The sequence below is a fragment of the Gymnoscopelus microlampas genome (genome assembly GCF_963454915.1).
Source record: "Gymnoscopelus microlampas genome assembly, chromosome: 19".
NCBI classification, from domain to species: domain Eukaryota; kingdom Metazoa; phylum Chordata; class Actinopteri; order Myctophiformes; family Myctophidae; genus Gymnoscopelus; species Gymnoscopelus microlampas.
Genome location: NC_139956.1, coordinates 39,174,518 through 39,189,831, shown reverse-complemented (window position 1 = coordinate 39,189,831; position 15,314 = coordinate 39,174,518). Strand labels below are relative to the sequence as shown.

The window sequence follows — 15,314 nt, the reverse complement described above, 5'->3', positions numbered from 1 at the left end:
ACTGCTTGTAACAGTCAGTAGGCATATGCAATGCCAGTTGGTACCACAAGGTGGTGAACTGCTTCCTTTTGTTTTGCTATTCTTCTCAGTGTTTACAATATACCTGATGTCAGGAAGTTACCTCATTAATATACACTGCATACTATTTTATACAGACAGAAAACTATAAGACTCAATTTTCGTGGTCACACTTCCTTTTATAGGCCCTCCTCAGCTGCCAGCGGAGGCATTGTCCTGACTCAATTCCTCTTTCTCCATCCTCACACTCACCTTCTATTTTAATCTTCTTAGTTAGTTGTACGCACGCACGCACCCACACCTCTTTTTTATCACTTCTCTTCACAGTCTGGAAAGCCTCCTATCTTCGTGCTGTCACAGCTTGGCTCTAGGCCGTGACAAACATCGGGGAGGAGACCAGGTTGAAGTTGTAACTCAAATACATATTTATTAAACAAAACCTAATGACAAAGAACAAAGGAAGTATGAACAAAACATGATAAGGATCCTATGGGGTGTGAAGTCAGTACTCAGTAGTGTAGATGTGGATGTGTGGAGCATGGTGTGGTGCGAGGTGTGTGGATGGAAAGAAAGAACATACAGTAATCAGAACAATAAGGGCATGGAGAATAGGGGGTTGGAGCTGGTGGACACAGGTCTGCTTCTCTCAGCTTCTTCCAGGAACTGGCCAGGGCGGGGCTTTTATAGCCTCCTGGAGGCACCGGGCCCAGGTGCTTTCCAATGAGCAATCAGCCCCACCCTGCTCCCCTATAGGGCAAGAGTTAATGCAAGCATCACACCCACAACCACCCAGACTAATATATGGGGCATCACAGTGCCCAAACGGGAGAAAACAGCCCACGGCTTCTGATTGGTCTGTGTGGGGGGGGACTAGTCCGATAAAACCCGAGACACTTCCTGACCTGCCTCAAGGTATAAAGAAGGTCATCTACGTCATTTTCGCTATCATGCAATTCCAGTCGGCAGATTCGTCGCACCATGGTCGCACTATGTATATGTGTGTGTGTGTGTGTGTGTGTGTGTGTGTGTATATATATATATATATATATATATATATATATATATATATATATATATATATATATATATATATATATATATATATATATATATATATATATATAATTTTAATAGCTTAGTATTGATGCACAATAACATGTATGTTTATGAAACACAATTGTATACATAATTATACAATATATGGGGTTGAGGTAGGGTAGGGGGTCCCTGCTCCATCTCCCCATCAGTTTGGGAAAACCTTGAAGACCCCTGGCCCCCGGTGCTTCTTTTGGGCTTGTTTTCCTAGATCTGGTTGCTTATTTCTCTCACACAATCTGGCAACACTGCCAGAGACTTGTATACAGTCTATGGACGATACATGCCGCTGTTTAGATGCCTCAATAAAATTATACAGTGTGCTAAAAAAAATCCGAATTGATTGGATAAAAACCTGTGATATGTCTTCTTTTATATTCCTGAACCGATTATCTGACAAAGGACACAATCGTTCAGAAATAGTGTTTGTTCACAAGCTGGTCCAGCTGGCTTTCATAGACTTCATTGTATTTCACCAAACTTCCTGTTCCAGTTTTGGCTCCCATGCGCCTAGAATAAAAAAGAAGGATGGATTACAGGGGCGTGTCCCAGCGTAGTACCGGGGTATTGCACATGTGCAGTGTTATCAGGAAGTGCACGACGGAGTGTTCCAGCAGAGGCGCTACATAAAAACCCCCAGGATCCCTTCTCAGTCGGTCGAGGTGTGTGTTTGTTGTTCTCTCCACTCAGCACCTAAACAGCTGGAGGTTTGTAATTCTAATACACAAGTGGACTAAATGACTTACATAGTTATAAAGAACAACAACAAAGTGACATAAACCCCCATATCCAAGTTATTAATATGCATATCTATCATGTGGTGTTCACAATCAACAAATAAAGATACATTTTGAAGACGAATATAAGTTTTTATACTGTGAGCATATCTAAACGCAAAGGCCATATATGTATATATATATATATATATATATATATATATATATATATATATATATATATATATATAATTTTTTTACCTAATCTCTTCTATGCAGCGACTCCAAATATAGTCTTAATATGTGGGCTACAAATCCAATAAAGTAGCCTACACTAGTTGTCATACTCTGTATGTAGTTCCAAATGCAATTTCGGAGCACTAACATTTTCCTATTTAAAAGTATTTCTATTTATGTGTATGGTCATGGTTATTGTGTAATTAAAAACAATGCTGTTTATTACCACACTACAGCACATCTGAATCTCGAGCACTTCAATTTGCACAAAATACCTGACAGTAAAGCATCAGTAGATGAGAATTTTAATGATTTCTATAACTTTGGGCTAATATTCATTCAGTGATATGCCACACAATTGTGCCTATTATGGCACTAAATAGGCCTACTTGTTTTGGCCATATTAACATTTAATTTCAGCAAATAAAGATCTTCAGCAGGTCTCCGTGGCTACTGAAGTGACACAAAACAAACACTACCGTTTAAGGGTCACACGCTGCCATCTACTGAGCCTTTTTGTATGTTCAGGTAGGATTTTACTGCGCATGTGCAATACCCCGGTACTACGCTGGGACACGCCCCCAGCACGCCCCTGTAATCCATCCTTCTTTTTTATTCTAGCCATGCGCATCAATGGCAAGCAATGGCGTCTGCCCGCCCCCTAGGCCGTCCCTTCCTTCTTTTCTAATTTCCATTGACCTGCCTACGTCATTGAAATACGAGTCAAATAGAGACACACGGGGACTACAAATTTCACGCCCACAATTGAGACAGCGCCCCTACTCGAGGTCCGAATGATGTACTGCAGCTGTCAGTGCAATCCCTATGAGGTTAATATGAGAGTTAGCGTACTTTTAAAATTATCCTACATGAACTGGAGATGATATAGAGTTGAATAAAAATATGTTTCCAAATGCATAGAGTGTCTTTATCAACATAATCTTTTGTTTTCTCAATAGTTGATGTGTTTCACATTTAATTTTCCACTTGAATGGATTACCCATAATGTTAACTCAGCAGAGGGGAGACGGCAGACAGACGAGTAGTCGCATTTCAGTGACATCACTGTCCTTACGAGCGCAGAGCGTCGACTTTGAAAAGGTGAATTCTCATCCCAATCCCGACTGACTTTGTTTGTTTGTGACTTTGACTTTGTCTATATTTTCAACATCTCATAGGCTTATATTAATTTTCTACCAACCGCGGAATTACAACAGTACAGATGTGCCATTTCAAAACTTCACATGTCCTGCCATCGCCAAGACAGTAAATTTTCAGGGGATTCCCAGGGCAATAAGAGGGACAAAGAAGGGCATTTAAAATGCTGAATTATTTTGATGATCACTGCTTTTATGATGCTAATTAATTTGAGCAACTGGTCAAGGACCTCTTCAAATCACCTTTCGCCTCATAATGAGTCTGACACCTTCTACAACACACATTCTTTTGTTCTCATGTATATGGGTGTCTGTTGAAGGGAAAAACGGGGGTGTGTAGTGACAACTTCTTTTCAGGGGCAAAACAGTGCAATTTTAAGGGCAGAACAGGGAGGAAAAAATGCCTTTTCAGGGCACTTTCAGGGAAAGAACAGTAACGTGTGAAGTTTTGAAGTGGCACATCTGTATATGAAAACCTTTAACGTGTGGCTTTACCGCTGTTGTATCAACTTGCCTGAATGTAAGTTTGGGAAATAACCCAACTAGATTATGGAGGAGTGACATATCCCGACATTTTCAATTACTTAATAATACAGACTAGTATTAATATACAAATAGTCTTGCAAGATGCTGTTTGGATAATTGTTCAAAATAAATAGCCTATTAAAATGATACACGAGAGACACAAACCTATCTGGGTATTGAAAACTACAAGGGATGCGTCCGTGACGTATATCTCTGCTGTCCAGCGCGAAACTGCTAACTCCAAAACGCTCATTGTTCAGGAAACGAAAAAACAAAATATACGTTTTTCAGAAAATGAAGAAAACCTTATATTTTTAAAACAAAGCAATACTACCTCATCAAAGTTGGTATAGTGACTGTATATATATTGTGAAATACTTGCATGTGTCATTATATTATCAACACTTTACCCAAATCGCGGGTAAATCAACACTTTACCCAGTGCGGGTGGAGTTAGACGTTTCACACGAGCAGAAATCAAGCTGAAGTGGAGTTAGGTGTCCAAACAACAGTAGCTCCACTCGCTGCTGAGAGAGGTTTCAAAAGGGTACAGATTCCCAAAAGCTAACAATGGATCTCCAAGCTCACAATGCATCACAACAATGTGTGAATTAATGCCCTGATGCTTCATGACACTTATTATATACTGTAGGCCTACAACAATAAACAGGACTTTTACAATAACTTCTGCTAAGAGGTAGTAGAACACTAGCGCGACAGAAATGCTATGAACGTCTTTCTTCTTATCACAATGCTCTCCTCATTAAACACTTCATAGATTTTAGAAATATAATTACTTGTTTTCATAACATTAGCGTCAGTGCTGTTTGATAAACAGGTACACTGCATAGTTTTAACAGACTACGGGGAGTCTGTTTACGTGTTCCTCCTCCTCGTTCACTGCGCAACGCGCACTGCTAATGCTGTGCTGTAGCACTGTGTAGAGGAGAGGGGGGAGTTGTTTGTTTTTGACGGACAGTTTGAGGATCCAATGGAGTTGGGAGTTTTCGTCTGAGGCGCTTTTTAATACTTTTTGGTTCAAATGTTTAGATTTTTTACACAGATGTGAAGGGTGTTTAATAGCGTCGATTTATGAAAAGAAAAAAAAAGATGAAAATGGAGTTAGCTGGTTCGTCCTGGACACCGACAATATACAATGCGACCACTTAAACTTTAGATTTCAGATGCTAGAACTTTTGTCACTGATGGAGTATAGGCCTATTATAGTATTGTGGGTTGTATTGAGATGGCAGGCAAATCAAACAAATGGGACACTTTATTAGAACACAAAAACAATGTACAGTCTCAGTAGTCAACCAGAGTAAATTACGATATTTTACAATGCATCTCATAGGGATTGCATTGAAAGCTGCAGCACAGCGTTCTAACGGACCTCGCGTGGGTGCGCGTCTCATTTGTCGCCGTGAAATTTGTAGTTCCTGTGGGTCTCTATAGGACACTGGACAGAATAAGTAGTGAAGTAAGAAAAAGACAAACGTAACGAATCAGGCTGGATTCCAGGCTAGAGGAAATGTACAAACTTTCATCAAGATGCAGAGAGAATGCAGATGAGAAGAAAAAAAATCCATGTTCTTCCTTGTGTGTCTAACCATGATAACATTTGACATACTTGGAAAACCTATGCACCTATACTATACTTATACAGTTTGCAAAACCTGTACTTTTCCCATGAAAACGCTCACTCTGCCATGAGTTCCTTGTCATCTCTGCATGTGGAGTTGGATGGAGTTCTGTAGTGCAGTAGTTTTCAAACTGTACACCATAACCCACAAGTGGGTCACCGAAAGGGATCAGGTGGGTGGCGGTATAGCCATAATAACACTTTTAAAAAATAAAATAAATACTTTTTATGGATGCGCATTCTTTCATTGAGCACTGTAAGTTGAATGTAAACGTTTACATGTTAAGGACCCCCAACTTGATGTGTATATGGCAGCGGACCCTCATACTAGCTTTTGTCATGGCAAAAGCTAATGGGGATCCTAATAAACAATAAACAACAATAAACAACAATCTGAAAAGAGTTTGAGCTTGGGGCCTCCTATAAGAAAAGAGTTATTTTCAAGATTTTTCATAATATTTTTAAAGATAGCCAATGTACAAGCGCATGTTGCTTCACAAGCTTGTAAATCGTCTATTGTCGAATAGCCTAAGTATGCAATAGGGTTAAAGTGGTGAAACTGATTAGAGATCCTGACCGATCCAGTCGATGTGGATGGAGATTTAAATGATAAATGAAGTTACACTGCCCCATGCCTCGTGTGAAAACGTGCAATGTGCCCAGGGGTCATCAGCATTTCCGTACACGGACAAACTTGTCTACTGTGGCAAGACTTGTCTATGTCCGTAGTCCATTTAAGTATAACTTCAGTGTAACTTCATTCTTTATTTATTATTTTGAAAAGGAAGATAATACTGTATGTATATTCTTTTTTTCATTGATAATGTAAAAACATATTCTAAATATTCACAATCTAATCTTTGAATTCAAATTTGGTTGAATAATTCTGGTGACTCGTATAGTGTCCGGATGACATGCTCATTAATGTGTTGCAGGAGATGTGTGGTATTGTGTGTGGTACCGTACATGATTGCATTAGGTGAGGACAAGACAGCTAGAAATAATGTTTGATAATAGCAACCTTAATTCCCTGAAATTAGTAGTTAGTTAATAGTTAAATGTGTGTTCATTTTGTTGTTGGAGAAACCTTTTTTTTAAGACAATGTAGTACGGTCAGACAATAATTTCAAAAAAAGGAGGTCGGACAGCTCATAACCAAGATGCAATAACCTTTTTTATTATTTAAGACACCAATGTTTAGACAAAGCAGGCAAAAGTTCAATCGCCTGTCTAAAATAATCACATGGTTTATAAAATAAAAGTGTAGAGAGTGGAAAACAATAACAATGTAAATCGGTGCTTGTTTTTTGAGGTACCGCTGGGATTTGAACCCAAGTTCTCCTATTTACTAAAACAAGCGCTTTCACCAGCTAAGCCACGGTACCTGCATAAAAGCCTAATGTTAAAGATAGAAGATCAGATGCTCTGATCAAGTAAATTAATCGTTAAAGTTCTAAACTAATAATCGTTCAACTTTCCTGCTATATCTTACATATGGAAACAAAAAAACAAGAACAGAGATGTCTTTCCATACTGTTAGACAACAGCACAATCTATTGGACATGCTCAACCTGTCCTGTAGAGGGCAATGCATCACACATGTTCTGCACTTTGTAGACTTCAGAATGAGCACCTCATTTTTGTGTAGGTGAAGAGTACCTCATCTACAGATTGAAATGATAGAACGTGTGTATCATAGTTTGCCTAACACTCCCATACTATTAAATGGCAATTATTTGTGCGCAAGATGGGGCTCGAACCCTAAGATTAAGAGTCTCTACAGATTGAAATGATAGAGTATCATAGTTTGCCCAACACTCCCATACCATTAAATGGCAATTATTTGTGCACAATGTGGGGCTTGAACCAACACAACCCTGAGATTAAGAGTCCCATGCTCTACCGACTGAGTGAGGAGAAGAGCAAGGGAGGGGGCATAATTGGATGATAAATAAGAATATTGATTGGGCAATAAGGTGAAGCCAGGATGATTCTCGGGGACAATACGGGAAGAGCCTGGCAATAACATGTTGTGTTCTCCTCTGTGGCCCGCTGGGACAACAGAGGAGAACGAACGTTGGCAATAATAACCCGATCATAATTAGAGACAGTGAGAATGAGATAATGGAAAATAACTACTAATGAGAGGAGGTGGGGAAACACGAAAGATATATATGGATTGGATATAGGGAGAGGTTGAGAGATTATCGCGTCGACACCGTTTTGCTGTATTGCTGGAGCTTGCTAACTTACTGCAATAAACCCTTTTCTGTTATACGTACTTCAAGTTTGAGAGTGCCTTCGTTCTACCAATGCACCTTAGTGTTGAAGACCAAAGGACCCCTTTTATACCTCACATTGGCCATCAAGGCTTTTGTACTACGTGCAAAGAAGCCAGTCTGCCTGTCTGTTTAAGAGAGTCAGCTGTGACCGGCCGCTCCTCCCCCTCCCTTCTCACACACACGCTCTGAGAGCTGCCTGCGGGTGAAGAGAGATAGAGACAGAGGAGGCTCATAGTCACAAACAAACTTAATGTCCATACCAAGAACAGTCAGAGAGGGTTTCTTATACATCTTAAATTCGTTTAGAGTAGTGATACTACAGGATATATTTTCACCACGAATATTGCCTCGTTATTTAACATCAAAGTAACACGCACCCGTCGCTGGAGTGCAATGGCCGCTTTGACACAAGCAAGCCGTATTTAACCACAGAGAATGAGCACAAAATTAACTGGTAATATTTCTGTTTTTAATGTAATGTCCTGTAAATGTGTTCTGTAGGAACTTCTAGGAAGCAAATGCTGCTGCCTAACGCTATGGACCAGAGCCATGCTAGACACCGACAGAGCATGTCATCCCCTCCCTCTCCTGCTAAACTCGAGCTTAGGGGGGCTTTATTGTTTAGAGCAGAGGCTAATGAATTTAGGCAATAGGCCAGGCCACATAACATACAGTAACTAGAAAAAGTGCTCCACGGAGCACAGGTCTCCGCCAGGTCAGGTAGGTTATTGTGGCCTCCTGGTGGCACTATGATAGGCCAATGTGAAAGGGGTGCCATTTCTTTTTAAGCCTGTCACCGCAATCGGACACTGCGGCATTTTGTACCGATTTGTGTGATGTATGGACAACATGTGTAGGAGCAATATTAGAAAAATGGTTTTGCAAAAATCGGCCTCCTGGTGGCGCTATAATAGGGCAATGTTGAAAGGGTGGCATTTGCTCCTCAACATAGTGCGAATATGCGTGCGAAATTTCACCGCAATCGGACGCTGCATTCGTCATTTGCGGCATTTTGTTCGAAACGGCCACTCCTGCAAACTTTAGATGTCAATCTGAGCTAATCAGGATGGAATATGAAAAATCAAAGAGATCCGTCTTGATCACATGACTATTGAGATCATGTGCACCCATTTGCATGAAATTTGTTTAAAAGTAATATCCAGAAATGTGTTTTACATAATGTCGGCCTCCTGGTGGCGCTATAAAAGAATGTGAAAAATGCTTTCTTCCTCGGCCTAGTGGGAATGTGCACGCAAAATTTCACGGAAATTGCACGCTGTGTTCATGATTTGAGGCATTTTGTTCAAAACAGACAAATCCTTTAAACTTTTGGAAGCCATTTTTAGCCAATCAGGATGGAATATGAAAACTCTGAAAGACCCGTTTTGTTTAATGACTATACTGTGCCGATTTGCGTGACCTTTGGACAACATCTGTAGGAGTAGTAGAACTGTCAAAAAAGTGTTTTGCAAAAAGCGGCCTCCTGGTGGCGCTATAACAGGCCCATGTGAATAATTTGGGGCAGAGGTTCTGAATTGGCATCCAGGGAGTGTGTGTGCACAGTTTCGCTGCGATCAAGCCAACGGTGCGGGAGATTAGCTATTCACAGACAGACGGACACACAGACACACACACACACACACACACACACACACACACACACACACACGCGGATGGACGGACAGGGTGCAAAACACTCGCCATGCAGAGACAATAAAGTGTGTAAATAATCATTCATTTGATCTAGCAAGAGAGTACGTTTCTCAGCACCAACCGCGTCCGTTGCATAAAGAGAAAGAAAGCGACTTCTGCTGTGTTTGAATTCAGTTTTAAAGCATTCACTATTTTATATTAAAAAATAATATACATTCACAATTCGATAGGTTCGAATGGATCGAGCCCACGTGGTGTTTTAAAAGGAATATTCAAAGGTCATTTTTTGGCCAATTCTGACATATCTATTGCAAATGTCTCACACACACACACACACACACACACACACACACACACACACACACACACACACACACACACACACACACACACACACACACACACACACACACTCTCTCTCTCTCTCTCTCTCTCTCTCTCTCTCTCTCTCTCTCTCTCTCTCTCTCTCTCTCTCTCTCTCTCTCTCTCTCTCTCTCTCTCAAAGGTGGCGTTTCTCCTCACTGCCAATGTAAACTTGTCCTTGCAGGATGTTTGAGGAATTGTGGTCAGGCCTCGTTTGTTTACCAGACGCCTCATATAGTTTGCTCGCTGCATCTCGCTTAACCCTACAGATTTGTACGGGAAACGACACACAGCTCTGTAAATTGACTTTGCTTTAACAGACAGCTCGCTTGAAAGAATTGGCAGCATATGTTTTTTGGCTACGCTCAACGGATGAAAGGCACGTGGTCGTTGTTACTCGTTTTGTGGTTTTGACACTTTGGGCCTGACCTCCTCCTGAGGTTGGGTGGCCGTGACCTGAAAAACACCCAGCAGAGAACATACTGTTGTAGAAAAAAGACAATAGAGGAGATACTACTAGACCGTCTGAGTGAATTCTGGTGATCTCCATGCAGTTTGTTCTGACTGACTGCTTTGGTTAGAGCAGTGGTTCTCAAACTTTTTCATATCAAGGACCCCCAAAATGCTATGTATTTGGCCGCGGACCCCCATCTCAAAATATTTTGGGCAACACTTTCTATGAAGGTTGCCTTTATAATGCTTTATAAGCTCATTTATAATGCACACTAAGGCATTATAATACTTGTCATAAATGTTTATGGCCATGTATAAAGACTTATAACCACGTTATATAACTAATTATAACTGCTGGTCATAATGCATTATTATGCTAAGTGGAACAGCACATTATAACTACCATAACTTAGGCACAGAATCGTAAATGATGTTGTGGGGACTGCGTTTGCCCCAACTGCCAGTCAGTGCACTAACATAGCTCGCGTCGCCAGGCTCTCTCCCCACCCGCTTGCGCTTAAACTACATGCAAAAAGGCTGTTCGCATCTGGGACAGAGAGTCCACTTCTGGATCAGGTGCCGACCCGGATGCAGAGCTGTCGGAAATCAGTAGACTTTTCAAGGCACTTCTGGCTTTTGAAGACTACCCGCCTGCAATAAATGACAGATAGGGGCCCCCCCCCCAGCAAAAGTAGTTAATATAACATCACAATTATTTTAAACACCTTAACCATTATTTTAAACAAGATATGTTTAGATGGGGTCGGCGGTATAGTTCAGTCTCTGTGCATGAAAGGACAGGAGGACATGCCACACTCTGAATAATGGGCTGTCTGGTACAGCAAGGCTACCAAGTGGTTGCACAACCCATTGCCAGCCACACATGCAGAGATAAAGAATATGTCCGCTTATTTACCGCAACTTCTGGTCAAAAATGTGCTTGTTTTTCTGGCTTGTTTTTTCCTTATTTCTCTCACGATACTTGGCAACACTGCTGCTGACAGGCACACGTGACAGCAACGAGTCCCACACATACACATCGCGCTGCCTGTCATTCAGTAGCCTCGGAAACCCATGCCTTTTTTTTTGTAGTCATTCAGTGATCCCCGACCTAAAGACGCATGCACTGCCCCCGTGAATAAATCAAAATGCCGAACGCACTGCCCCCGTGAATAAATCAAAATGCCGAACGCAAAAGTAATTTCACAGATGAAATGCGGAAAAAGTACCCGTATTTTCGTCTGGGTCGTGACAAATGGGAAGCAGAGTGTACTGTCTGCAAAGCTGGACTATGTCTCGGTGGCAAATAAAGGTTCTTCAGACCTGCAAGCCCATATGGCCACTACAAAGCATAAGAAAGCTGTGCAAGGTGAGACTTGAGCCTTGAGAGAGAGATGTTATTTTATTTTGTTAAAAAGCTGAATTATTAAGCTGTGATTATTTTGTTATCTGAAACAAACAGAGGAGACATACTTTAAATAAATAAATATATTATTTATAAAGCAACTTCTTTGACTATATTATGGTATTTTTCAGTACCTCAAAGAGGCCCAGAATGAACCGAATTAAGGTACAAACCCCCCCCCCCCAAAAAAGTTACAAATCGCGCATGCACAGTACTGCGGAAAGTAGGGGTGCGGGGGGTGCGGCCGCTCCCCCCAGGTACCGCACCCCTTACCCCCCCCCCCCCCCCCCCCCCCCTCAGGTAAAAGGGATTCTGGAACCGAATTAACCGAATTTAGGTGACAAAAAAACCCAAAACTCAACCAAACCCGAAACATTTTCGCGTGCATGCGTTAGGTGTCCTCTTTTTGGGAATTCAGAATATGGTCACCCTAAACTACTTGGAAGTCGGAGTAGCCTACATCAAGGTTAATACAGGCTTTTATTTGATGTATGATGACGTATCAATGTTGTCAATTACTTGGAAGTCGGAGTACATCAAGGTAAATAAAGGCTTTTATTTGATGTATGATGACGCATCAATGTTGTCAGTTACTTGGAAGTCGGATGTCTGACTCGGAGTCGGATGTCCGACTTCCAAGTAACTGACAACATTGAGTGTATATAAGAGCTGCTGTTTCTGAAATTCAACACTTCAACACAGGACGAACCACAACACATCATTCTACTGAAGGTTTGACATGACTCCTTGTCTCCTCTGTCCTTGTTGTTACTTCTCTGACTTTCAGAGGTATCTCTAACATGTCTGTTTCTTTCTAGAAGGAAATCATCTTCATCTCCATCATTATCATGAGGATGCTGAGTGTGCCTCTACTTCTCTGCGCTGTGATGGTCTGGACTACTGCTGATGCTACCAATACAGGTGTGTGTGTGTGTGTGTGTGTGTGTGTGTGTGTGTGTGTGTGTGTGTGTGTGTGTGTGTGTGTGTGTGTGTGTGTGTGTGTACGTGTGCCATAGCTAAAGCAATGTGTTTTAAATAAAATTCTCTTTTCCCAAATTATTAAATTCTACTATAAAATGAACAAATCTGCCCATCCATCCATCCGTCTGTCTATCCTTCGGTCTGTCCATTTTCATCCCTTTTTGTCTCCTTAATAGGATGACCAATCAATCTGAGCTTGCACATGGGCATTGACTTTTCCCATATATACGCTGTTTATTAGCGTTTTCACCACAGGGTCTGTAGTCGTAATACCATAACTTGGATGAATGGAAAAGCCATGCAGATCTATGGGATCTGTAGTTACAGTCCTATAGCTCAGATGGATGGCGGGTGAAAATACATGTATGGACTAGTATCTTGGAATGGTACAACAACAAAAACAAACATGAAAAAAAGCTAAATCGATAAATTGATTGAAACTGGCTCATTACTACCTTGCAGCTTATGTTATGTTGTAGGATTTCCTGATTTTGTTAGTTTAGGTGTTGTTGTTGTTGTTGTTGTAGTTGCTTTCAAACGGTTGACTCGTAGTGTTTTGTATTTTCAGGAGAGTATGCCAAGAGGTGTGCAGAATGTCCAAATGAATGGAATGGACACTGTTACACAATTGAAGTGGCTATGGTGGCTTGGGCTGATGCAGAGGTAGAATAAGGGCCGTTTCAGACTATGATTTCGGGTGCGCACTCCAGACCGCTCCGTTTCCGAGTGCGCTTGGCTGGCCCGCATTCACACTGGCCAAGTCTCTAACGCGCTCGAATACACTTGCATATATACCCCCGATCCTATAGGTGGCAGCATGCACATAGTGCTTCCCCAGTGGACACAGACGTCATCAACTATGCGACAATGTTTGTGCTGGTCGCGCATAAATATAGGGTTGCCGCTGGGGACTGGAGAGAGTCAGGAGCGCACTGAGCGCACGACGCGAGCGCACAGAAGTCAAGGCACAGACTGCTGTGTTGTTGGCGCGCGTGTTGTTGACAGACAACGGATGCACGCTTATGAGAAACAACACAAATAAAACCTGGTGAAACACTTGTGTGCATTTGCGCAAGATGAGGATACAGGAAACATTCAGTCTAAATGTCCAGTTTGCTAACCTTCACAACAACTACTACTTTTGTATTTGAAACCTTACATTTCTCTAAATATTATAAACTTTCACGACAGCTTAAGTACAAAAATATATAATTTATGAAAAGGCAACTAGCCTATACAGTGAAGTCGGACTGAATGACTGAAACCTTGTATTTTGAATTGTACTTCCATGTACTGTTTCTCATGTCTTACTAAATAAAGTAACGTCTTTTCTTTTTTTACTCTCTTTGTGTGGGGATTATCTGGCACATGTATGTATCTGTTATGAAAGAGAAATTGCATCATGAGTGAAACGGCTATAGTCCTTGGGAAACCATAAACCTACGTAGGCCTACATCTAAATGAGTTATATTTACTTACACATTTCAAATTACAAAGCCTTATAAGCTATATATTTCTGGGATGCATAGTAGCTGAAACTCCACAAGATATCCACAAGATATACTATTATATATATATATATATATATATAGTTGCTGTCATTATATGGCCATGACACGGCCTCTCTTTCTATCTCGCGCTCTCATTCTATTTCTGTATGTAATGTTTTATATAAATAAATAAATAAGTTTTATATATAAATATTGCGGGTTTTAGCGCATCATCCCGCGGGTTCATTTGGTTATTTAATGATGAAATTAACCCGCGGGATCCGGCCATGGTTGAACCCCTGTGGATTGATCTGCGACGTCTTTTTGTTGACTGTTTTTGTCGAGTTTATATACCGTCACCTATTACAAATAGCGGGCCACTTCCGTCAAACAGTACGCTTGCTTTCACACTGCAGCGTACCGTCTCCGAGGACGCATGATTCGGATCCGAGACTGCCTCCGGAGGTGGTTTCGGGAACGGAACGGGGATCCGTTTCGGGGAACGATACGCAACGTTCACACTACCACAACATCAGCCAAGTGGCCCAGGGTGCGCACCCGAAACCGTAGTCTGAAACCGCTATAACGCGCTCGAATACACTTGCATATATACCCCCGATCCTATAGGTGGCGGCACGCACATAGTGCTTCGCCAGTGGACACAGACGTCATCAACTATGCGACAATGTTTGTGCTGGTCGCGCATAAATATAGGGTTGCCGGCATAGGGTTGCCGGCCGCTGGGGAGAGAGTCAGGAGCGGACTGAGCGCACAGCGACGCGAGCGCACAGAAGTCAAGGCACAGACTGCTGTGTTGTTGGCGCGCGTGTTGTTGACAGACAACGGATGCACGCTTATGAGAAACAACACAAAATATAGCTGCAAGCAGCGATAATACGGGGCCAGTGAGAGAGAGACAGACAGACATGGAAACTGGAGAGAGAGAGAGAGAGAGAGAGAGAGAGAGAGAGAGAGAGAGAGAGAGAGAGAGAGAGAGAGAGAGAGAGAGAGAGATGGAAACTGGAGAGAGAGAGAGAGAGAGAGAGAGAGAGAGAGAGAGAGAGAGAGACATGGAAACGGAATAGATTGAAGAGAGACATGGAAACGGAATAGATTGATGAGAGAGAGAGATATGGAAACAGAATGGATAGATTGGACATCTCAACCTATTGCCATTAACAGGAATCGAACTCTCAACCTTCGGACTAGGATAAGGATAATTCCTTTTAACAGGTCGTTCATGAAAGTCCTTGTGGTATGGTTTCCAATGAGAACCTGTGAGCAATTAGGGGTTAAG

The 15,314-nt window shown here is 41.7% G+C and overlaps 1 protein-coding gene across 1 annotated transcript in view; it reads left to right on the top strand.

Annotated features, from left to right (window-relative positions):
* Positions 1-11,476: 11,476 nt before the first annotated feature.
* Positions 11,477-15,314, top strand: part of LOC311034516 (galactose-specific lectin nattectin-like) — a gene marked incomplete at its 5' end in the record, with an annotated part of 100,601 nt that continues 96,763 nt past the window's right edge. The window contains 4 exons of the mRNA XM_084042395.1: positions 11,477-11,510; positions 12,214-12,278; positions 12,365-12,467; positions 13,096-13,190. Of these exons, the coding sequence (XP_083898521.1) occupies positions 11,477-11,510; positions 12,214-12,278; positions 12,365-12,467; positions 13,096-13,190 (297 nt within the window). The remainder of the gene's footprint in view (positions 11,511-12,213; positions 12,279-12,364; positions 12,468-13,095; positions 13,191-15,314) is intronic.